Source organism: Panulirus ornatus, chromosome 29 (assembly GCF_036320965.1).
Source record: "Panulirus ornatus isolate Po-2019 chromosome 29, ASM3632096v1, whole genome shotgun sequence".
Lineage (NCBI taxonomy): Eukaryota > Metazoa > Arthropoda > Malacostraca > Decapoda > Palinuridae > Panulirus > Panulirus ornatus.
The window spans coordinates 8,369,612-8,396,691 of NC_092252.1; the positions used below are offsets into that span (position 1 = coordinate 8,369,612).

The window sequence follows — 27,080 nt, forward strand, 5'->3', positions numbered from 1 at the left end:
TATCACCCATGGGGAAACAAGCAGTATAGAGAATATTCAGTAATGTTCCAGAAATCATCTGAGAACCCAGTGAGTTAGGTGCGCACCACGCCGACTTTAAAGTAATTAAGGTTTCCAAACTCGTTTTCTGTCAGCGTTAGTGTCATTAATTGCAAGGTACAACTGGTTTAAGGAATTTCTTGCTTGCTGACCTCAGCGTCCCAGACCAGTCAGTTAGGGGGGAGACAAGTCCTGTCCTTCGTGGACAGTGAGGAGATGTCTAGATTTAGTACACCTTCATTTTTTTTTCTACCTCACGGTGTAGATTATATCTGACGCAGAAATAAAACAGATCAGCTGATCAGTATACTGCAGCCTACTGCATTTGTGAACATAGATAAGAGAGTCTAAGTCTAGAATGGAGTCTTGTCAATTTTCCGAGCGTGTTATTATCAATGTGGACACAAGAATAGTGTTTCCTTGCGCTACCTCGCAAACGCAGGAGACAGCGACAAAGCAAAAAAAAAAAAGAAAAAAAAAAAAAAAAATATATATATATATATATATATATATATATATATATATATATATATATATTTTTTTTTTTTTTTTTTTTTTATTATACTTTGTCGCTGTCTCCCACGTTTGCGAGGTAGCGCAAGGAAACAGACGAAAGAAATGGCCCAACCCCCCCCCCCCCATACACATGTATATACATACGTCCACACACGCAAATATACATACCTACACAGCTTTCCATGGTTTACCCCAGACGCTTCACATGCCTTGATTCAATCCACTGACAGCACGTCAACCCCGGTATACCACATCGATCCAATTCACTCTATTCCTTGCCCTCCTTTCACCCTCCTGCATGTTCAGGCCCCGATCACACAAAATCTTTTTCACTCCATCTTTCCACCTCCAATTTGGTCTCCCTCTTCTCCTCGTTCCCTCCACCTCCGACACATATATCCTCTTGGTCAATCTTTACTCACTCATTCTCTCCATGTGCCCAAACCACTTCAAAACACCCTCTTCTGCTCTCTCAACCACGCTCTTTTTATTTCCACACATCTCTCTTACCCTTACGTTACTCACTCGATCAAACCACCTCACACCACACATTGTCCTCAAACATCTCATTTCCAGCACATCCATCCTCCTGCGCACAACTCTATCCATAGCCCACGCCTCACAACCATACAACATTGTTGGAACCACTATTCCTTCAAACATACCCATTTTTGCTTTCCGAGATAATGTTCTCGACTTCCACACATTCTTCAAGGCCCCCAGAATTTTCGCCCCCTCCCCCACCCTATGATCCACTTCCGCTTCCATGGTTCCATCCGCTGCCAGATCCACTCCCAGATATCTAAAACACTACCTACCTCAAGAAGTTTTTATGAAATAAGAAGCAAGTTTCAAAAGCAGCTACTTCTTGCAGACAGTATTAATATACAACCCCAGGACCTCTTTTGTGGCAGTCAGAAAATGCTGCTTCTCTTGAACTAAGTTAACGTATGGTTTCATGCATTATATCTGTATAACTTAGTAAATTTTACATTCATGTAGGTACCAAGATAACTGCCATAAAAAATTCAATGATTTATTATAGTTTGGAAGCAAGTGAACTGTATACAAGTCATTAAGAAACAGATCATATATCAGATTCAAAGAATATTTTACACCATCAGAGACTGCATATCACAAAGCAGCTATATTTACAGCTGATTCCATGAAAAGCTAACACACAAAACAAATATATATGCGAGATAATCAAACACTAAACAGCAGAATACATACACTGAAATTTCATAACATCTCTGTTATTATCAATTATGAATATAGCCAGATGATACACATTCACAAAGCAGAGGAAAATATTTATGATATACATAGATGAAATGTGCAGGACTCAAGCAAACAAGGAAGTAAGAAATTCTTTCACTAAATTAAAAACACTAAAGTAATATGATTATCAAAGATTGCTCAAGGGCAATAATATTTCCTACCAGTTAATAAGGAATACTGTTCAGATATGAATAAATCTTACGACCTGAAGTAGTCATAAAATGAATATATGAGTGAATTTACCCAGTATATAAGAATATCTTAGTGTAAAAATATAGAACCCATTATTTTACATATGCAAGTATAAAAATATAGAATAATATCCTTTCTATGTAAATCCTTTTCTTATGTTTATATTGTTTTCTTTTGATTCAGTTGGTAACTTTTGTAGCAATAAGCAAATTAATTATGAGATGATAAAGTGACTGCCCATTGTACAGTGAAGTAACAACAAAATATCCAAGTACTAAACCTTAGACTTTAGGTGCAAATATAAGATACACTGCACATAACCATAAAAAAACACATATTGTCCACTGGTCCTGCATGTGAGATGTTACTGACAATTTTCAATCTTTGCAGTTGTTGTTTGACTGATGTTAATTAGGCATCACTAATTGTACATAATTTGCTGATTATCTACGTGTATTCCCCAAATGTAATATCACTATTTTCATAAGGCAAATCATTATGCCGCAATTAAACTCACTGCAACAAAGAGAAACAATATAAGTTTCAGTCATGTTGTTTTCATGGCAGCATGCTGTTCTAAGCATTCTCTCTATTTTTTTCATGTGTTCAACATGTCCTGCATTAGCAAGATAGTGCCAGGAGCAGATGAAGAAATTGCCTCATTTCCTCAAATGTGGGCAAATTCTGTTCATTTGGTGAAAAATAAGGCACTGTTCTATCAAAGTATCAGCAGTGCACCTGTACTGCATACCTATAAAAATGCATATTCAGCCACTATAATACAGTCAATATCAAACCATTACAGTCATCTGTATTTACACTTAGCCTAATTTCAAATTGTGTGGCTCAGAAGTCTTGCCTCTTCCTTATCTGATACAAAATACAAAATACATATACTTTATTATAACAGCAAACAGTGATTGATTCTTAGAAGTATAAAACTTTTAACACTTTAAGGTCTAATAATATATGAATGATTGAATGATTACTAAAGACTAACCACATACCACATTCAATCTTAATTTTCCTGCCAGCATTCAAAGGAACCAGTGTCTCCCTGCTATGGTGTTTAAGGATGTCCCCAGTTGTAATAATTCAAAAACAGATAGACTTTCTAGTCCTGACTTACCACGACATGTCAGATACATACTTCACATGGTCACAAGCAACCAACAACAGCTTCTGAGAAAAGTGAAATTCTTTGGAACTTAGATGGTTTGATAGTGTTTTATGTGATAAGGACATGTTATGAGCCTTTGAAGAAAAGACACAGATGATTACTGTTGTACGACAGTAAAACTGAAGTATGCTGTCTTCACCCAGTGATAAAGTGAATGGAGAAAATATTGGCTGTAAGTGATGACATTGCACACGTAACAACCTTAACTTCTTGTGCCACTCATTATTCTATCCAAACTGGGTACTATAATACTTCTAGTTTGTCTTTGACTGAAGTGTGCTACTGTATAAATAAGAATTTAGAGAAGGGGATTAGAAAAACAAAATAAGAGGGAGACCAGCTCTTTCTTATGTGACTAGTAGGATGGCAGGATGTGCACAAACACACAGGTCCCGTGAGGGATTATTGTAAGATTAATGTTTTAGTTTTACATGTATTGTTTTTGCATCATATACCAGTATTGTTAATGTAGTACAAACCCAATTTTGTTTTTGTTTTTTCTGTATTTTCTTGTAATCTCCTGTCAGAGAGATTAACACCATACCTTAGGTAATCATCCCTTAAGGGTTAAACGTACATTTTTTGTGGCATATACCTATTATGTGATTTAGATATAACAATCAGTTTCCACAATTTCTCTATACTATGTAGTTGCCTTTCCTCTCTCCTTTATATTGTGCTTAATAAGTTTGTAATTTTTCAGCACATATGTACTGTTCACATTTAAGATTATTTTAGTGCAATTTTCTGCAGTAATGTACTACATTTCAGGTATATAGTCATGGTGTTAAAAAGATATATCTTTGTGTGTTAACAGTAATGCAGGATGGGTTATGATACCATCCTGTTAACATATCAGTAATGTAAGTTCTTTGTGGGAGAGCATATGAAAATGTGTACTCATTAATGATGACTAACTTTTAGTTTGCTATTTTTTGCCATAGATTTCAAGCATTTCTGCCAGACTTCCAACCCTAGTTTGTGCAGGTATATGCTATATACGTACATTGAAATATACTCACAAGATTCAATGACAGCCACACTGATAGAAAAATATTGTCTTTTCATAAAACATCTAAATAAAATACATTGATTTAAAACAGCTTTGATTCATGAACATTAGAATAAATAGTAGTTGGCAACTTTATGCACATACAATGAAACAAAGCAGAGTTACAGGCAAGTGTTTAAGGATTTAACCCTGCACCTACAACTTGCTAGTGAGACATGCTATCCTTTACACCATAGCCCTTATTCATGCTCATCTTCTATATAAACTGAATGAACTTGCTTTTTCAACAGTTAACAATCTAGGTATACTACTGTAATAATACAGAACATGTTGAAAGTTATAATGCTATGCATTTATATGTGAAAAAATATAGTCATACAATCCCAGGAACCTTTTTATGGGGCTCCTTGATATTTGAGGCTGCAATGCAAGCATGAGCAAAGAAATGATGGACTCCATCGGAGCAAGAAGTTCCCCAATGAGGCTGTACACCTTTTTGTCCACTAATGACAATACATCCTTGCCAAAGGGGATTTTTCAGTCATAGCATAACCTTTCACTGTTGCAACCTAATAATATCTAAACATACAATAAAAAGTATTTAACAATATTCATGGTATGTACCTGAAAAAACAAAAACCAGTGTACATGGAATGAGATATGTACAGTATAATGGTAGCTGTATTTACAGCACAATTAGGCTTGTCTCTTTTCTACTGTTTAGAATGAAGTCCAGTAGACCATTAAGTTAAGTTCTCTCAGCCACCTACTCACAAATGTAAGAAATCATTTGTCCACATTTCCAACAGACTTAGTTGCATTACTGTATGCACTTTTAAGGCATAGAATGTCATTTTGTAGATTGTGGCTAGAAGTAGTAAAGTTAATCATTAGTCTACTACACTTATTTTTGACGAGTAGGAAGGAGCCAAGTCTAATTGTAATGTAAATACTGCAACCATTATACATATATCATTCTTAGTACTCTGTTTTTTTTGTTTTGTCACATACATTATACCATGAATAATGTTGAATACTTCTCCTCTATATAAATGCATAAATTAATGGTTTTCAACATGTTTCATGTGGGTCATGATAAAAATGAGTAATGGGCAAACTTATTTTACAGTTCATATATAATCAGAATGCAAGTGGGTATTGTAGAACAAGTAGATAGTTGTATATAGTATAATATAATTATATTAGGGCTACTTGTTCTACTGTTGCACATTCCACTCTGCTGCATGACTACAGACATACATGTAGTTACATAAAATCTACTAAAGTAGCTTGTAAAATAGTCTGTTTGCTTTATTACTTTTGTCATATTTCAAAAGGATACAGGAATTCTTTTTTGAATATACAGCACATTATGTGGTATGAAAAAACTTATATAAAAAAGCATAACCATAGGCTTTTATAGGAAGTATGGTAGGTAGGGTAATATGTCATGGAGTTAGCTTTTTTCTGCAATGAATAATAATAATAATGCTAAAATCAGTATCAATAATATGAAAGTCTTGTACATACAAATAACTCAGCTCCTTCCAGTACAAAAACTGTCAAGTAATTGTCAGAAGGAAAGAATCATAGGGTTACCGATCATAAGACCTACTTATTCATGAAAAAAATCTTTTCAGTATAATATTACTGTATATAATACAAATATTCTTATTCTATATCTCATGAAACTGGAATGTGTTGTCCTTAAATAAGTGTGCTTAAAACCAACCATCTTATTGTTTATTCAATAATATATAAAGTGGAATCCTTCTAATGTCTCAGAATTATTGCAATACTAAGCCAGATTTGTTTGCTATGTAGGTCCTTGAGACATTAAGGACAATGTAATCAATGTAATCGTACAATGTACATCATTGTTCTCCTCAAGTGCTACCAGTCAACCAAAAAGCCCATGTACTTTGGTTTGAGTGAGTTATTATGTAGATTGAATAACGTGAAAGGAAAGACAGAAAAATATCATATGCTGGCAAAGGTTTTCATTAGTCTTCATCTTCCTGGTTGACAGTCATTATGGAAGAACTATCATTCATCTCACTAACTTTCACAAATAATTTGCAAACTACATATTTGCTTGAGAAACAAAGTATATTAAAGTACTAAGCCAGTTAAATGTATATCACATTATTTGTTGAAAGTATTTGTTTTTCATATACCTAATTATCTCCCTTAAGTGAACAAGGTACCATCAACATATGAACAGTGGCTTCATTTGCATTCATTCAATCTCTAGCTGTCATGTAAAGTGGACTTAAAACAGCACCTACCATTCGCAGCTAAACTCCACAGACTATTGTTTACCTTGTCTGCGTCGTGTCCCCTGGTTCATACCACTGACGACATGTTGCCTCCAAATGCTACATTGATCCAATTGATTACATCCCATGCACACCATCCACTTTTTTGATTATTTATGTCATGATATTTAAAACTCTTCCCTCCATCTTTACGATTCCTTCATGGTCTCCCTCTTCCCATTGCTCCCTCCACTTCTGACAGATACTCTTATTCAGTTTTCCTTTGCTGATCATCCCCATGCTGTACATCTAAACCATATCAGTACACCCTTAGTCAGCCATCTTATTTTGATTGCACTTACAATCTCACCTCTCTCTGACACTTATAAGCTAAACTATCAACTCTCCTCATATCATCCTCAGACATTCCATCTCCAATATGTCCATTTTCTCATTTGCATTCAGATCCCAAGACTACCATTCATACACCATTGTGGGGGCTACTGCAGTACCTTCAGACGTTCCAGTCTTTACCCTAACAGACACTGATTTCTCCTTCCACTTGCTCCTTAATTCATCAAGGACCTTATCACCCTTTTCCACCCTAAGACTCCCTTAAACCCCCATGGTTCTATCTGCTGCCACATCCACTCCCAGGTACCTAAAGACCTTTACTAATAGATCCTCCCTTTTTACTCTCCACTTTTGCTAATAGATCCTCCCCTTTTACTCTCCACTTTTACTAATAGATCCTCTCCTCTTACTCTCCACTTTCTCCTTTCATAAACTCACAAACTCTGACACCAGTTTCTGGTGTTTTTCTGTAGAGACTACCACCATAACCATATCATCTGCAAACAGCAACTGATTCACCCCCCATGCCCCAAATCCACAGCATATAGACCTATCTTCATAAGGCCCTTACAATTACCTCCCTCACCATCCCCTCCCATGCACAGATTAAACGTCCACGGTTGACATCAGACTTCTTGACACACCCACCTCCACTACGAACCACTGTTCCAATTCTCCTAGCATTCATACCTTGTTCTCCTGGACAAACTCTTAAGTGCATTTGTTAACTTTACACTATATATTTATAGCACCTTCCTCTAGGCCTCTTTGTCATCCCTCTCATATACTTTCTCCAGATCCGTAAATGTCGGTTACAGTTCACTTTTTTCCGGTTATTTTGCACACAAATTCCTCCTACATTCAGAGGATCTTTGAATTCCATGTTCCTATTATATAGTAAAGATAAAATGTTTATGGTTTTGGATCAAGATTATCATAATTACTTAGTCTTTCTTTATTCACAAAACTCCACTTCCATTTTTGTGTTTTAGAGTTTATGTCACAATGAGACACAAAGACTTCTTTGTTGCTTATGCTGGAATCAAGGCAGTGGACGCTGTGGTGTCCAAACATTATCATTTGATTCTCCTGAAAGATAGATAATGTGTTCATTTAGTTTGAACAAACTTATCAGTTATTACAGAAAAAGCATATAAGTATACTTGAAAATACAGAAATGTATCAAAAGCTAAATGGAAGAACTAGTTTAGCATCTGGATGAAAGAAAAAGATCCTGCAGACACTGAGTACCAACCTACCCATGAGTACCTGTGAGGAGATTACCATAAAGCAAGGCTAGCTCATAACATTCAATACATAATCCAATTGTTTAACAATACTCTTCTTCAATGCTTCAATAAATATTACATAGCAAATCAATTTTTTTTTCATATGGAACAGTTTTTGGCCATTTTTCTAACTTTTATTTGGAGGTTTCTGAACTCACAACTTAAAACCTTTTCATTTTCCCAGACTTGACATGAAAGTCTCTCAATTTTCCTCCTAAGCATTCTATATTTTTTTTGTGCCATTCTGATATACTTGTACTGAAAGGAATTCTTGTATAACTAATTACTGTTGCTTTAGTTGTTTGAAATTGGGTTTTGGGGGTCTAGTGCTGGTGTACTAAATATCCACAAAATTCAACAAATCTGATAAGTATATTCCATTATAATCAGTAGTAAAATCATAAAGTTTATTGACCAAAAATCCACACTATACTCTTGAGTCTTTTAAATACTGAACTTATGGTCACATTACAAGTAGAAAACTTATCTGCAAGGATTATAAACATCAAATAAAACTCACCATATCATACTTCCACATCTGATTACCAAGTCCTTTGTGGCAACCAAACAGTAGAACAGGTGCTTTTTGTCCTTTTAAGTCAGGTACATCAAAACAGTTGTGACTCTTGAGTGGACGTATATCCTGAAATAAAAAAGCTAATTATAGGAATTTTCACAAAAAAGATAATGAGGATTATGAATGAACAGAGTGATAAATGAAGTTCACATGTAAGACTACATATGTGTTCATATATATTTTGTCAAAATATGCACTAACATAGTGTCTTAATGATAGTTTACTTCAGGATCACAAACAGGGGAATGGCTGAGATAAACATAAAGCATACAATTGGTACAATTTGTTGATGAATGAGGGTGACTGGTAGAACTAGAGAGGGCCATGGGCCCAAAAGGATCCTTTGGCTATTGGTAAAGGGGGTAAAAGTGATACTGGAATTGGTAATAATACAAAATAGGGTGAGAGGACATTCAAAATATATAATGGACAAAATATACAGTAAGTGAATTACAAGCTCAGAAGGTAAGATAGGGCTTAGAGACAAAGTTAATCATATGAAACACCATATAAATCTGGGCATTGGAAGCACTGGACAAAATAGGAGAATTTCCTCAAGGGTATCAATATTAATGAAAGTGGATACAAAAATTTTCAATTCCTTAGGTCCAGAAGCTTGAAATCACTTATGCTAAGACATTTAAGATTATAATGATCTTGTGAATGTTAATCAGGAGCAAAGCAAAGCTGAAACCTGGAATGCTCAGAGTTATAGTTTTCCTGTAACCTGTCAGACATAAGCTAAACATACCCTAATTTTAATAATATTGTACTACTTGGTACATTCACAATTACTGCATAATGTATAATGTTTGGACCCTCATGGGTTTCTGTAATAAGGACAGTACAGACTATGACTATTTAATGAAAGACTTTTGGAATGGGCTGGAAAAAAAATAAGCAGTTTCAGCAAAGTTATCAACATAGTCATAATGCTTACATCCAACACATGAAAGTATCCATAGAAACTGGATATAATGATCATTATTACATAAAGCAACAAATAAAGAATGGTTGATGGTGGGAGCAGGATCTTGAAAGGCACTTTTGCCTGACTGAGTTGTCAGAGCTGATTTGGAACCTCAAACATTTACAGAATGAGCTCTGAATTAAACAGTGTATCTCAGTGCCTTGAGGACACTATACAATTCACAGTAGTTGGAGTCAGATCAATAGCTATGCTTTTCTTGCCGGAAATGACTGAAGTATTGTTATTACTCGCATAATAAGCTGTACCAGTTTCAACACTCACATATAGGAATTCATCAGGTGATGGTTAGACCTTTATCAAATTGTTCACATGAGACCTTGAAGGATATGAAGACTAGCTAGCCAGTATGATAATGAGCATAAATGTTTTTGAGTATCTGACACACTATGCACTAGGTCTCTTTTTATTGAATTACAAAGGGGCCAAGTACATGAATATCAAGGTTGAGCCACCTGTAGTATCCTGGTTAGTGACAGTGGGTTATTTCATGACATGTGGCAGGGTTATTATGAACTTTTATTGTAACAGGTAAATGAAAAATGACATGAAGATAACCCTAAAAACAAATAAAAACTGTACTGATAATCTGTCAGATTTCTCTCATCCCATATGGTATGTGCTGTAAAATCATGTTTTACAAAAATTAATAAAAACTAAATATATGCCAGAAATACACAAATTAAGTACTAATTACTTTGTATGCAGTGAGCTGGAACTGAAACTGTGAACTGGGTCCACATTCACCAAGTGAGTCTAAGCGGTCAAACTGTCCTTTCATCTTGGAATCCACGCACAATTTGGTATCTGCAAGACTTTGGATCTGTGGGGAAAATAATAACATTATATATATATCTTACCTTCCTGCCTCTTGAGTTCTTTCTATCCTTATGAGGCTCCTGCAGCACTCAGAAAGCTGACCATGTCTACTGGTTGGGACCACAGGTTTATAATGTGTGGGACTATGTGAAGAGACTACAGGGCAGCTGCATATGAAGTGCTCAATGTCTTCTGTATGGTAGATGTATTGTGGGTATGACTGGCCTTGGGATACGTTGAGATGGTGTTCATAATGTTGTTGAGTTGTACTCACATACAGTATGCTGATATATCTTCTTGCCTTTCCCACCTTACCAAAGTAGCATTTCGAACAAAATTTCTTGCTTGGTTCCTCATTCTGTTCCCAGTTTCAGAAAGCAAATGAAAGTGGGGAAGATATCTAGCACCCACTACTGCCCCTGTCCCCTTTTACAAAATGCATGAGATATGGGAGTAGTATTCATTCTCCCTTATCCCCAGACATGACTATTTAAATAGATTTCCACAAAATAATACTTTAAGCTGAATTAAGACCTAGGTAATGAAAAGGTGTGCCTTTACATGGGCAATTATCACACGAATTATCCATAACTCTACCTAAGAACAAGCGTGCAAGCTCCAAGATCATTTTCATGGGCTGATTCTAGCAGAATGTATTCCTAGTGATTTGCAAAGTCCAGTCTAATTTCTCCCTTTCCCATTTATGTGATTTAACTCTTGTCATGCTTGAGTTTCACTTGCTGTTGATTTAACCAATGGTGCTATCTATCTGCAATTGCTCCTTGCTTCTCACATAAGTTTGCATAAATCAGAAATAACAGTAGTCCAAGTAACTCACAGGACTCAACTTGTTTACATAATTCCCTATCAGTTATATCAGATTTAGCCAGTATTTGGAGTAGTTTGTTGGAAAGCACAAAAACACTGACTTTAAATCATCATGAATATTACAAAATCACTTAAGTGCTTTTAGTTAGAAAATGCAGAATATTAAAGGGAATACAGGAAACAAAATACTACCCATGTATCTTCTGTGTGTTACAGAATGTGACTAAAAGAGGCAGGATTAGGGGAGGGCTGGAAATCCTCCCCTCATTTACTGATACTACCAAAAACAGGGAACAGAGGAAGAAGAAGCTAAGCAAGGATTTCCCTCAAAGGCTCACTCGTCTATTTCTGGTGCTACCCTGCTATGGCAAAAAACAACAAACAAGTATGAAAGTGCTATGAAAGGGGATGTAAAGACATAAGCTGAAAAAAAGTATAGTGTATGCAAGGAAGAGATCTTAAGTGTGGCCAAGTAATTGTTTTAATAAGACAGATAAAAACTAATAATACTGACACTCAACATTTTCAACACTTTCCAGAGCAGGAAATGTCAACAATATGATATACAGTTAAATGAGTACTTTAGTGATTATGAATAGTGTCTGTCGTTAAACCAGTTCAGCTATTTGAGAGAAATTCTAGTTGCTATTAAACTAAATAGGATAACAAAAGGTCCCATTTAAAAAAAGAAAAAAAAGGTTGCTGAGAGGAAGTGACAGTATTATGTGCCTACTGCAAGCATGTATCTAAGTTCACTGTTTGTTTCCTCAAATTAAACACTGATGACATCAAAATGTTACTTACAAAAACAAAAACACTGCATCTGCTAGATATAACTAAATCTCCTTCATCTTATATATCCCTATCATCAGATGTCATGTAAAGCAGAAGTGAATATAGGACAATATGATAATCCTAAATCAAATTAGTCAAGCAATATAAAAGAACTGCTACATAATACTCCGAATGCAATTATTTTCAAGTAAATCTTTTCATTTCCAACCTTAACATGACGAATTGCACAGCAATACTTTGTCTCCAGTAAAGCATAAAATGAAATGACAAAATTTGTTTGGTAAAGGCGAGTAAAAAGTAACAAAAAATCATCACTCACTGTCCCATTGCAGTAATCTGGAGGCTCAATCAGTGGGTAATGTTTAGCCAGATCAAAGGCAACATTTTCCATAAACCATTTAAATGGTTTACATTTGTTTCGTTCCCTAACAGCCAGCTGCTCACTAATATCTCCAGTGTCTACCTAAAGATTATGGAACATATAAAGATTAGTATCACGCATTTCAATCAGAGCAAGCTGACTGAACAGTATACAATATATGATATAATATAGAATAATATGATATGATGAAGTGTACTTTGAAATACAAAACATAAAAACAAGTGTTTTAGGTATTTAAGAATTTAAATCTTGTACCATAATAACAGAAATGAAAGTGAAACAGAAGAAATGGCTATCAGTCCACAGGGATTCCTAAAAACATACTGCCTGGCATAGTGGAAGGGCATAGGTGAACTTAGCCCTCGATCACGGAGAGAGTTTTGGTTTGTGACTTCGAATCAGAACATTCAAGCACAGCATAAAAAGAAAGCAATGATTTGAATTCTTCTGTTAGATCTCTCTGTTCCTTAAGCTAAAGCATCTCCAGTGATGCATCCTATCCTCCTCATATCTGACTTGATGAATCTATGGCTAACTCTTTAACTGATAAAGCTGCTATTTTTGGAACTTTTTTCCTCTATATCAACTTAGGATGATTCTCATTTAATACCCTGCTTCCATTTCCTCCCACTGAGGCAGTAGCATTATCTATGTTTTCCTTGAGCAAGGTTGTTAAAAGTACTTTCCCAGGTCTATGTGGCCTAAGGGAGTGTGCCCCTGAACTAGTTCTGATTCCTCCTCATCTATTTCATCTTTGTTTAGAAACCCAAACCTTTCTTTCCATTCACGTTCAAAACACAAAATTTAACCCTGTACTGTTATGACATAAACATAGCATAACCATAATACCTATATCCCAGAAACCTATGTAATCAACATTACTAAACCTGCTTACCAAAGCAGGTGTTGTATAGATACCATTATTTTTCTACTGAGCACTTATTTCATATTTGCAGAGATTTCATTCATTTCAGTATGAAGTATTGTTCACATAAATAGAGTAGTTCTTTGTCCATCTCTATATTAACAAGAGTGGAATAAAGAGCCTTCTGTTTCATTCATTCTCCAAGCACCACACATCTTCATCCACCACATACTGTATGCCATATGTTGTGGCCCTGTCTGTTTTACAGACATCATTTTGGCTACTGCTCTCAAGAGTTGTTTGCATGTGTCCTTACCAATAAGGCTTGGACCTAAGGTACATGTCTTGCTGCTGCTTCTCACAGTTTCTGGGTAAAGACCAGCTACTTGAAGGCTAACCATTATGACTTCTCCTTTCCTCAAACAGTTAAGCTGTGGAATTCTGTTCCTCTTTTCCTCCACTTAGAACCAGTCTATCTTAAGGAGGCAGTTCTAAAGATGCCTGAAGAGCCCTGATTACTTTCTGCATTCTCTTCTCTCACTTCTTTTTTATTCATCTTAGCAAGTGGCAATGCGAGAGGCTTTTTAAAGTTTATTCACACAAGTAAATGGAAACTGAGACAATAAATGGAGAGACAGATACACATTGTAATGGAAAAATGATAACTCACATGTAACCAGCCAGGTTGCCTCATATAAAGGTACTTTTTGTATTCATCCATCCAGACCTCTGCCACACGACGATAATTCTGTAGAGTAAATTACAGAGTTAGGGCTGGAAAGAAATATAAGCTACAGGGTAACATTTGTTTCCATACTTGTTTGCTGTTTCCCATGAAGCAAGGCAGTGCCAGGAACAGACAAAGAATGGCCTCATTCATTCACATCCACTCACTAGCTGTGTTGTAAAATGCACCAAAACCAGAAAATATTGAATACACACAATCAGTACCATACCAATGAAGCTTAAGAATCTACTTATAGGAGTTACCTAGATCAACAGCTAATAATGTGCAAACACTAATTTTTGTCACACATGTTGCCCTGCAGTGTCAGATTCATCTGTTCTGGCAAAACTATGGTGAAAATGATGTCTTAAAACTCACAACAGAGCCAATTGATTTCTGTTTAGATGTTTTGTTAATGTATCTTCCTGTTGGATGGTATTTTACTGTTGGTACTAGTTAGTATGTACTATTCTCAAAGTCTTCACTCCATTCATATCATTTAGCATGTACTGATCTCAAAGTCTTCAGTCTTAATGCTAACTTGAGCAGACACCTATCTTTTTTCCATAACTTTATCACCATGAGCATGCTCCCTTGAATTAGTAATCGCAGAAACTTGAACAGGTTGAAGCTGTATCAGAGCCAAACAGTTCATTCTGCTTTTATACTGTTGCTCGAACAGGTTGAAGTTGTATCAGAACCAGCCCGTTCATTCTGCTTTTATAATGCTGCTCTAGCAAATCTCTGCCACCATAAGGCACCATTATCAGTGAGTAGGGTAAAGGTTATGATCACCTCCAGTTCCACAAAAAAAGAAAGAAAAAAATAAGTATGGAAAGCACTTACATATTGTCTTTTTAATGTTTGCAGTTCCAAAACTTAGAAGCACTACCAGAAGGTTTGGTAATGTTTCCATGTTTTTCTGATAGCTTCTGAAGACCCTGACTTAAATGAAACATGTTTAGAGTTTTTTTCTAATCTTTTGAATGGCAAGAACTGCTTAATCCAAATGTACTTTCGTGGAGTATTTGACTTTAATACCTGACAATGTTTGCGTCCTTATTTTGAGCGGATTCTTAGGTCCTGTTTTCTAAGGAAACCTGTAGCTTTCTTAACTGAGTCAAAATGGGTGCCATAAAAGGTCCTAGATCATTTACAGTCTATTAGTTTTATGAACGAGAAGAGCTAGTGAAGTTCATAGAGTGCTTTGATATAAAAAGTTACTTAAGTCTGAGAATCATCTTTGGGTGAAAATTAATCCAAACCCAAAGTTTCTTATAAAAAAAAAATTGTGACTCTGGGGTATAGGATTAACATTTTTATACTGATATGGACAATTTCTCCTTATATATATATATATATATATATATATATATATATATATATATATATATATATATATATATATATATATATATATCAGCCTTTACATCCACTTGAGATTCCCAACAGTTTTCTTAGTCCTACAGAAAGTTACTTTTGAAAACATCCATTTGTATCTTTAGATTCCCTTAACCCTTCAACAATAAGGTACATTTCCAGATGAGTCAGTAGGTTTATTCTTCTTTCACAACTCTGGCTGTCTGCTAGAGCTTGTAAGGATAGCGTCTTCTTCCTTGCCATTCTTATGAAACTTCTCATTGGTTGGGATTAGCCTAAGGTGGGGTTGACATCAGGCTTGTTCCTTGTGTGGCTTTTGATATACGGATGTTAGGTTTTCAGGGATGAAAAACCCTTTTCCTACCAAAGACATTATTTGAGCATCAATTTACTTACTCTCTTCGTTTTGAAGGCTATGGAATAACTCTTGTGGTTAGTCAGTGAATTGGGATGAATAGTAATTTAGCACCATCTCACCTCTACATAGTAATGTCACAGTTTAGGCTAAGGTGGATTGTTGTACATCTCTTGAATACTGTGAATGAGTATGTGCTAGCCTCATATATTTTATAATGATTGAAGGGGTTGAATCCTTACTAATACACTTCATTTTTCGAAGTTGAAATGGAGTTTTGACTACCACTAAGTGCTCTCTCAAATGCTCATAGAACTAAGGCTTTGGTAAAAAAAACATGGTTTTTCCTCCTTCAGGCCCTACATTTCAATTCATATGCTCTTTTAAAACAACACTGAAAAGATAGAATTCATGAATTATTATAACTTCATCCATTTATCTTAAAGAGACATTGTTAGTAGCAAATATGATATAATTCACAACAAATCTCTAATGTTCAGCTTACCCTGGCAACAAAGTTGTCCTTACGAGGGTTTGGGAAAGGAGCAAATTTGCGGTATATGTGGCCAATCCTGGAGCAGGGAGCATCAACCATGGTTCCATGGCACTGCCATACTTTGAAAGATAATTCATACTGCTCTCCACCCCAGATATCCAGCCCTGGGTCATATCCTCCTAGTTCCCAAAAGAATTTGGAACTGATTGCAAACAATCCACCAGCCATAACTGGGCTCCTGTTAAAGTTACGGAAGTATTTAGTTTGTAAATTCGTTTAGCTTGCACCTGACTACTTGAATCACTTTCACTGCTTACCTTTAAACATTTTTACCAAAACCTGCCAACATCACCTTCTGAATTACAACTTTTGAAAACACTGCAGCACCTTCTTCTATGTGAGAATTTACTGAAGAAGAATGCTCAGTTTTCATGATCTTAACAGTTATGTAGAATTATGAAATGGTGTCTTGAATTATAAATAAAGCAAAACTAATTTTTTGAGATACTAATTAAACTGATCTTCAAAAATTTTCCACTATACTTAAAACTTACTAAAAGAACATATTATCAGAATAATGAAGTGATAGAACAGATAAGCTTATCCTGGTATTTCAGCTGTAATTCAAATGTATGATCAGGCAACAGAAATAAAAGATAGGTTTATGGATTGATGCATATTCTACTATGCATATTTCATCCTATATTTGTCAGTGCAATATTCTGTATATGTAATTATTCATTTTGTTTTTAATCCTTTATGTATACAATGGTACTATCACTGCTTCCTTCCTGCCATTCAATCATACATCTTTTGTATGCTCCAATATGTTCTTGTGCTTTTTCATGTCCCAGAGAATAAAAATGTATAATATGCCAGCTATTACAGTACTAATAAATACTAAGACTTACTTAAAGGGTTCAGGCATGTTAGCTTCATCTTCTGGCAATAGCGGTAATCTCTTATAGTAGAATTCCCAGTCAAAGGCACCTCGACGTCCTTCATCTTGAGCACGATACTCAAATGTGTCGTAGTCAATCACATCAATGAATGGACATACAGCAGTCTTATAGTTAACAGCAATTGGTTCTGGAGAATTGATTTTTTGGTGAGTTTTAAAGGGTCCAATGATGAGTCAAATTAGATTTTTGAGGAGAATACAGATATCTGTCAACTACGTACTTAAAAGTCCACTAACTCAGAAAAACAAACTTTTTTCATATACATTTGCTATTTCCCATATTAGCAAGGTAGCATCAGGAACAGATGACAGACTTAGAGGTATATGCTAAAAATCTCTACCTGTATCTTTTTTTTAGTATCTAAGTGACCAGTACACTAGTATCATATCATTAGTATTATTTTCAGTTAAAAGAGTAAATTGTTCTAATTTATGTAAAAGAAGTTATATGACATACCTAACAGTGGTGGTAGCCAGTTGGTTGTACATTCAGTATGAGAATCAAGAAAAATAAGCACTTCTGCAGTTGCATGTTTTGCCCCTTCCAGTCTGGCACGAATTAAGCCCCAGCGTTCCGGAAGGCGAACTACACGAGCAATGGGCAAATGTTTTGCTAAGAAATCATCTAGTTTACTCCCAAGGAAATCTGTAAATATTTAGGAGTGATTACATCCCTGTCTGCAGTATAGGTAACAGTAATAGTAAAGATGAAATAGAGAAAACAATTCCATAGCCTTATTTTGCTTCTGCACCTTATCTTAAAACACTAACAATCAAGGCCTCCAGACTCTTACAGTTCTTAGAACTCAAGCATCCTTTACATGTAATGTTTCCTGTTCCAAGAAGGGGCACATCCTGTCCGAAAAAAACAGATCAACAGTTACAGTTAATTTTCAATGATATTAATACATTCCCACTTGTACAAGTATTTTTAATTTACACTTTTCATCCTTATATTCAATCTTCACTCTTCTTGAAAATGTATGAAAATATTAAGAACTTGCAACTAGTACTTTCGTCATTTCAATTCATGATACTTAACAACCACATTAATTACTTCACACACAACTGATGTAACTTATATCTACCTATTGCCAACTTTCTTATTGTTTCTAGGCATACTAATGTCATAAAAAGTAACACTAGAAACCTGAATAAATGACCATAACAGAATCATACAAATTTTCATTTTATGATGATTCTAATTTCAATCCAGACCGTCAACATTTGCTGTGTGTTCTCCATAACTTCACTTCTTGTACGATTTATCTATGTTGCACCTAAAGGTGTCACTTTGGAGGTATACTGCCTTACTTTATCTGCATACTCACAAATTGTTCTCATTGATGTAGTTAGCAAGCCAAGAGATCTGACAGTACCAGCATCATGGTGATAGTCAAAACACTTCAAAATATGTACCTTTCCCTTCAAGCTGATGCTCTTTCTGCTTGTCTTCTCTCAGAATCACAAGATTCACTTAGATGCTTTCCAACCATAGGTGAAGGGGTAGTGAAAAGTTTGTACACAATATTTCTACGTAAGAATCTGGGCTGTATGACCATTATGTATGTTATGGCATAAACTGGCTGCCTTCGTGGATGCTACTTTCACTAGTAAATGATGACTCACCAGAACAATCACCTGCTATTGTATCACAGCTTTTGAAACTTTTTTATATCTTTTTTCCATGACTACTTATTTATTTTTCATAGATCGTGTAAGCAAAACACCGAATAGTGTTGACTGGATGTATTGTTCCTCAAAACTTGGTTTAATCATGAGAACTCTGTCAAGGAGTGATACACACAAAACCTAAGGCAGTAAGGATAATTATGATGAAGTTGAAAGTAGCATTATGGCCATCATGTATGAATGTATGACAGTGGTGACTGAGTATCTCTCTGGTTGATTGATCCTAAGCAGTAGTTTTGCTGTAATAGCACACTAAATATCAACCTTTGCTATTTTTCAGTAAACATAGAAACATTCCTGAAGGTTTATCTAATCACCTCTTTATTATTCAAATCAAACAATGTAACATGTATGCACAGACAAACAAGACCAAAATACAAATAATTCAGAAACAGAATTGGATGTTTTAAAGAAAGCGGAATATTTTTCTTATCACAGAAGATATACATACATATATATATACTGTCGAGATTTCAGCTCAAAAAGCTAGAGATTAAATGCAAGTAGCGTGATGTACCAAGTGAATCTGTCTCTTCTGTCTCCATAAAGTACCTGTGGCAGAAACTTACCTTTTGTACTAGCATCATCCACAAGAATAATCTCCTTCAACAGATTCTTTGGTGATCGGTTATATGCAGAAAAAGCAGTGCGGAGGAGAGTAGACCAATGTTCATTATGGAAAGGTACCACTACAGCTGCATTAGGAAGATCAGCTAAGTACATCTTCTTTTTGCACCTATAAAAGCAAAGTAAGAGGAAAGAAAGTCTTTGATTAAATATTTACTTTTACTTTGTAAAAAACAAACTGTTGATATTCATTTAATGTCCTCACATGATTCCAAAAGAAGGAACAGAGAAGGGGGCCAGGTGAGGATATTCCCACAAAGGCCCAGTCCTCTGTTCTTAACACTACTTTGCTAATGCGGGAAATGGCGAATGGTATGAAAAAAAAGAAAAAAAAATGATCCCTCAAAACATTTGAAAAAATAGAATGAATGAGAACTAGAATTCAGAAACAGGTCATTCTGTTCATGGTTTTCATTCAAAATACGTAAAATCATTTACTTTCTTTCCATACTCATCATATGAGTAGGGAACACTCGACTTTCACTTATATACTACTGGAAGTAAGACAGCCATATTAACAACTAATTTTTCAAATAATGCTATTAACTTTTTAGATTTTGAAGGCTTGAAGACAGTTAGTAGCCAGAATATATTCATATATATTTTCTTTATTATACTTTATCGCTGTCTCCCATGTTAGCGAGGTAGGGCAAGGAAATAGATGAAAGAATAGCCCAACCCACCCACATACACATGTATATACATACACATCCACACACACACATATACATACCTACACATCTCAAAGTATACATATATGTACACATACAGACATATAAGTATATACATATGTACATAATTCATACTGTTTACTCATCCCTACTTTTCTCATATTTAAGTGATCAGTACCGAAGAAATCTGAAGCTTCACCCCCATGCATATTGGTTTGAATAAATTTGCATAAAACTGTATACTAACTTTTTGCTCATTCTGTATCTATTATTTGCAAATATCTTGATTCCAAATTCAGTTTTCCTGTAACTACTAGTTCTTTCTCCTACACCTTTTCTAAACCAATGGACAGAGTACTTGCACATGCATACTGTTCTGTTTTCCCTGTCTACCAATAATTCTACTATAGAGGAGGGTATCAGTGATGAACATTCAGTAACTACAATAATTCCTTCATATTCCTTAATACATTTACAACCCCATCCACATGAATGTACACACCTGTCATTCTCTCTACTCCTGTCTCCTTCCCCATACATACTTTGCTTACATGCACTTCATCCACACTCCTTTCCACTGTTAATCTTCCCACTTTAACTGAACCAACTCTGATTATTGTTCTTTATTTGAATGAGCAACTCTCCTCAAAATTCCCAAACTTTAAATTTCAACCTTCTTCATAGAGTGCATTTTACTAATATCATACCTCCCTTTTGGAAAAATTCATCTTAGCAGTATGCTCTGAATTTGCTAACTCTTTAAGCACCAGTGCTTCATCAACATATTTTACAGTAAACTTTACACCTCTTTTCACTCTTTTACCAGCACTATAGTTAAATCTTTGAACTAAAAACTTATCAGAGTAAACTCCTCTCTCAGTTTACCATATAATGTACGTACTTGGGATGGCGAATATCTTTGAGGGAACGATTTAAAGCAATTTCATCAGAAAGACGTCCATTAAATCCATTCACCTTATAAAGATCGTCTTTCTCTTTATCAAGCCCCTGAGGGAGAGATGCAGCAATCCCACCCTCACCTGTAAAGAATAGGTCATTACAAAGATATTCAGTTAACAAAAGCAAAAATATTCTTCAGTTTAGACCAGGCCCCTTAACCCATTTACTGCTGATATGCCATATATATTGTGTAACATCCCTAGCAGTTGAATGTGAGTGTGCTGTATATTGCCTGGGGCATTTAAAAATTCTGGACACAGTAAAAAGCAGAGCAATGACTCAGGAAGCAACTTTTACCATCTTAAACAATGTTTCTATATCATTCAACCATATTTTCTTCAACTTAGCAGTCCAGTAACCAAAATGCTGATGGGGATAGTATATCATTTTTGCACTGTCTAGGGAGCAACAAAAAACTATAGATAATCTTTATAAATCTATATAGTCAATGTATATGTATTTTCATTAGTAATGAAACACAGTGGAAATTATGATTACAGAGTGATATGTGTATATATTACACTGTTGGGGTATATATTATGCACATGGCATTGCTGCAACCTGACATTAATTCCTATTATTTTTACCTTTCACATAAATTACATGTTACTTTCTTGATATTTGTAACTTTTACAAAAACAAATCCTTAATGGATGAGTAACAAAAAATTTAATATTTTTTTGATTTATTGAAAATTGCCTCACTGAGGGCACACTAAATATCTAGAAGCTTAACTTTGAGTTAAACAGTGAGGGAGTCTTATACGGTTACTTTTGCAAAGAAAAAAATGCTTGTGTTAATAAAGGGTATGATGGAAGAGATGGAATGTCAAGAAGATGGATGGATAATATGACAATATTATGGATTTCATTTTTCTTCTATGCACATTAATTTATCACTGTGGAACCATAATATCTCTGTCATAACATGTATACTAAAGCAGTACTAAAATTCAGATATACATATAAAGGGTTCATAATCAAATAATATATATATACTACATCCAGTACTAAAATTTAAGTAGACATATAAAGGGTATAGGTACATAATCAAATAATATATATATATATATATATATATATATATATATATATATATATATATATATATATATATATATATATATATATATATACTAAATCCAATACTAAAATTTAAGTAGACATATAAAGGGTACATAATCAAAAAGTTTATTAATATCATCTCTCAGTATTCAATATTGTATAATGAGTGTGATAAACAGACTCATAGTTTTTTATTTGAAACTATAATTTATGAGATACTGCACAAGAAGGAAAATATTCAGGAAAGTATTCTTAGGTAACAAAGGAATCGAATCAAATTTGTACCTGTGCCAGTTTGTAGTGCTTCCTCTTTCAGGTATCTATGGTCGTTGTAATCCTTCTTCCGTACTCCATCCACCATTACAACACCCTCCTCCTACCATTTAAATTTAATGTTAACTTATTGTTGTCCTGATTGGTAACTTAATTGTTATCCTATTGATGATCTTTAAAAGAAAAAGTAAATTACAGAATGTTCCCTTCATGAAGAGATATTCTTGAATAGCATATTACTTTGAGTTTGTCATTGAAGAGAAATCACTAATTAAACTTGCAACATTAATGCAAAACCGAAATGTAGCAGTCACCCTTACCCGTTCTCTATCCATCACATACCACGCGTCTTGAACACGTTAAGCATACCACAACCCTACCACCCACTGATCTTCCCTCACCTCTCAGGTATGTTAAGATATATCTCATGGTTTTAACCGTGTACTCTAGTGTTGTTTTCGTATGTTCTACTTTTTTTAAGGATTTGGCATGTAGCTATGTTGTTCAGTGTGGTGTCTGCCTGTATAGGTTGACTGCATATATATATATATATATATATATATATATATATATATATATATATATATATATATATATATATATATATATATATATATATTTTCTTTGGTCTGTTGTCCATACCCTGTAGATGTTTCACTGAACCGAAACGGAGGAATAAAGTGCTGTAGTTATCTCCAGTGACTTCTACCATCAACCCATACAAAGATAACTTAATTAGCATCTAGCTGATCTTCATCAGTACTAAAACATATAATTCAAAATGAAAATTGTATTTAGATAAGAGAAGAGGGGCGTGAAGATTTTTGTGAAAACCAAAATGGGGGTGTCATGTTTATTATTATAAGGTTTCGAAACCACTGATCTACCAGTGAGCCTGGATTCATGCAATGACAGAAAAGATGAGATTGAAAAGGTTGCTATCAGCTTGGTGAATAATGTTGAATCATTTACCATAATTTTCAAATATGACGTTGATATGGCAGTACTACAGATGTTAGCTTTTGGAAGAAAAATATGCGAGGGAGGCGTGTAAAGACAAGGATCAGCGGAGACGCTTTTGCCGTGGGCACCTCCTTGATGGGAGTTTCAAAAGTAAAAGGGCATCAAAGACAGATAGATACATAGATGAAACCACCTCCCTTCGCCATGAATTAGAATCAGGGGGCTCACTGATATTTCTAATACCATACTCTGATTTTCCCCGCCTCATGCGTTCGTCCAGTCCAGCCTCACCTCTCTTTTCACCATGTCTCGTAGGGATTTAGGAGGGGCCACAATGATCACGATAACAGCCAATAGGCACGCCGCGGCGACCTTCTCTTTGTGCCGTCCCCACAGTCGCCTCAAGCGCATGGTTGCTACGTCTACAGTCCGGGGGTCACATAAAATCTGCAAGAAAACATTAAGGAAAGTCTCATTGTGATGGAAGCAAATTTTAAATACGACACCAGTCTCATATACAACTAATGGGTATAAGATTCAGTTTACATCTAATGTAGGTCTTTTCCGGAATTTGTTTCCAAAATATGAATTCATTGACAGTTTTCATCGACAAAGCCTCCTTTGGACCTTAGATGGCCATGAAATTAAACTGAAATGGGAGGATGTATCTTTCTTCAAAAACGATTTCATCCCTTGTTTAATACATTTGAGTATTTTCTAAATTCATATGTTCCTATGATTCTGGGAACACCAAAGTACCCTCAATTTAGCTTAAAACATAGATGTGCTGCAGTTACAAAGTCCCATTTCCTCAAGAACAACTTTGCTTGCTTTTATCTGAAATAGTTGCATATATCCTCATCGTCTACTACAAGTCAGTTTGCTGAAATAGCATAAAGATTTATTAGTACAGAATAACAACAAAGTGTAAGAAGGGCGAGAGATTTACTATAAGGTTATCATTCAATTTGCACGGGCATTGAAAAAGCATGACCATAGCCATTTGCAAATACTACCAATACACACAGATTTTAGTGAAGATAATGAATTGAAACTTGAACACATTAGCAGAACATAAGAACTCATTTTATGTGAAAACTATCTATCAATCTGTTTATCTATCTATCTGAAGCCCGTTCTCTTCAGAACTCCCATGAGGGGGGTGGCTACAGCTAAAGTCTCCACTTATCCCTGTCCTTACATGCCTCCCTCACATACACCATTCCATGCATTCTTCCACCATTTCTCTCCCTCCAGTACTCTTCCACTCTTTCCCCACGTCAAAAGGTGGTCTTCCTCTCACACCAGCCCCTTTAATCCTACCATTATACAACCTCCTTGTAATCTCTCCGTCTAGCACTCCTTCCACATGCCCAAATCACCTTAAAGTATCGCGTTTCACCCATGCTTCCACTCCACAATTCATTACTTTAGCATTCCCTGCCATACCACATCTCTCTTACCACCTCTTATTTCTTTCTTCTTTCCATCTGATAATATCAAAAGCCCCTCTTACGCTTGTTTCGTGTAGTGTGTGTGTGTGCTTACATGCTTGGATATAAAAACATGGTACACATAGACAGTCTCCTCTGACACTTCGAAACCACTGTATGCTGGCGGTGAATTTTTTTTAGTACAGTTCCAAGCAAATTACAAACCGCGTAAATGTGCGCGTCAACAAGTGGTTGAAGTTCGTTAATAGTTCACCAGGTGTTTGAATTAGTCATACCAAGTTGAGTCCATCTGCTACACACACACACACACACACACACACATGCCTTGCCGTGCAACGTAAGGGATAGAGCCAAGCTGTGTTTGCGTGTCACTCATTCTGATCATATGCTAGTCTTCGTGTGTAAAGAATTTATGAAGAGTTGCTCCTTGTCGTAAACTTTCATACATTATTTACCAAAAACGTGTATGAAACGTCATCACAGGAATTGATTGGGATAAGTTTCATATAACAGGGGTTGAAAAAGTTTAAAAAAAAAAAGATTTTCCATCAATGATATTTTTGACATTTAATGAAGAGAAACTGGGACCTCCAACCTCCCTTCACTAAACTTTTACTTAGAACTCAGATATATTTTATAACGTACTTTTCCTTTACTATTGTATGTAAACTATATGCAGTAAAAACTGTAGAAAGTGGTATCTTTTCAAATGACAACATTCTAGACGCATATGTTGTGTCAAGCTGAATAGGGAAAATGTATTTGAAGAAATTGCATATGGGTACAAGTAAGACATCTTCCACATACGGTAGTCCATTGGCAAGTTTGCGTCACCGACATGGCCGGCAGTTATGGCAAGGCTTGATAAAATATATCTGAGCCTTGGTCAAATTTCTCAGTAGGGAGCCTTTTCCTCAGTTTTTCAATCCCTATCAGGAGGCCCCCCAAAGGCCTAAGTGAAAAGATTATTATTTCAAGCGAGTGATTTACGGTTACCTTTCATAATGTATTGCTTGGCCGACGGTCAACCTTTTTGACCTTGAGATTCCAGTGCGGGTTCTCGTGTTGGCCAGACGGTGTAATGTGAGGGACCAAGGTCAGTCCCCCGGCCACAGACCCTGCCCTTCATGCTCCGTTCTCATACAACGTTGAACGTATCGCCGTCCTGCTCCCTCCCCAGTACCCACACAACGACACACCCCGCAACCAGCTCCCCACCCGCTGTTCTCCTCCCGCCTCCCGTAAACTCACGAAACAGATGAGAGACCTCATAAAATGTATATAAAAAAAACTCCATCCTTACTGTCTACATAATTGGGTAACAGGAACAGCGGCATACGTTATTTAAGCACAAAGCACAACTATTCCGTTCAACTTTTTTCTTTCAGATGCTCAAACTTATATATATATATATATATATATATATATATATATATATATATATATATATATATATATATATATATATAATCACAAACCACGTGAATCTATAAATGCTGAGAAAACCACATGGAAAGGGAAACGAGATCTCGTGTTACCCTTTCCATGTATTTTTCACCATATATATATATATATATATATATATATATATATATATATATATATATATATATATATATATATATACACACACACACACACCAAATTTGTCATATTTCATTCATTAATGGCTTCAGTGTTTGCCACAGACACTGGATGGAGTAGAAACCAGTTTCGCCAAAATCAACCTTCCTTACATCTCATTTTCCATCCACCTCCTCTACATATTACCACACTTCCTGAAACTGTCACTCCTCGTGAGCTGTTTGATGATATCGCACCACCTGTAAAACATAGATATGCATATATGATATCAAATTATGTAGGAGGCTCTCTCTCTCTCTCTTCTCTTCTCTTCTTTTCTCTCTTTTCTCTTTATCCTCTAAGTCCATCCTGAGGGCTTGTATGAAGTCCGTCATATTACAAATGCTGTACATCTCCCGGAACGTGCAGGTCAATGGGACACTATTAAGTAACGGCTGAGTCGTGGCGCTGCATATGAATAAAAGTTGGTGTACTTGAGGTATCCTCCTTTGAGACGGG

General features: G+C 35.5%; 2 protein-coding genes across 4 annotated transcripts in view; one reads left to right on the forward strand and one right to left on the reverse strand.

Moving 5' to 3' along the window:
- The window catches only part of l(2)gd1 (lethal (2) giant discs 1), a 206,530-nt gene that overhangs the window by 129,467 nt on the left and 49,983 nt on the right, over positions 1-27,080 (forward strand). The window lies entirely within an intron of this gene.
- The window catches only part of LOC139758056 (N-acetylgalactosaminyltransferase 6-like), a 41,279-nt gene continuing 15,776 nt past the window's right edge, over positions 1,578-27,080 (reverse strand). For all 3 annotated transcript variants that reach the window (XM_071679121.1, XM_071679120.1, XM_071679118.1), the window contains exons 2-13: positions 23,836-23,991; positions 22,594-22,684; positions 21,186-21,324; positions 19,556-19,722; positions 17,752-17,940; positions 17,245-17,422; positions 16,343-16,571; positions 14,046-14,123; positions 12,448-12,591; positions 10,384-10,509; positions 8,642-8,764; positions 1,578-7,921 (exon numbers count right to left, since the gene is read on the reverse strand). In XM_071679121.1, coding sequence (XP_071535222.1) covers positions 7,745-7,921; positions 8,642-8,764; positions 10,384-10,509; positions 12,448-12,591; positions 14,046-14,123; positions 16,343-16,571; positions 17,245-17,422; positions 17,752-17,940; positions 19,556-19,722; positions 21,186-21,324; positions 22,594-22,684; positions 23,836-23,955 — 1,761 coding nt within the window. In that variant the 5' untranslated portion in view covers positions 23,956-23,991 and the 3' untranslated portion in view covers positions 1,578-7,744. The remainder of the gene's footprint in view (positions 7,922-8,641; positions 8,765-10,383; positions 10,510-12,447; positions 12,592-14,045; positions 14,124-16,342; positions 16,572-17,244; positions 17,423-17,751; positions 17,941-19,555; positions 19,723-21,185; positions 21,325-22,593; positions 22,685-23,835; positions 23,992-27,080) is intronic.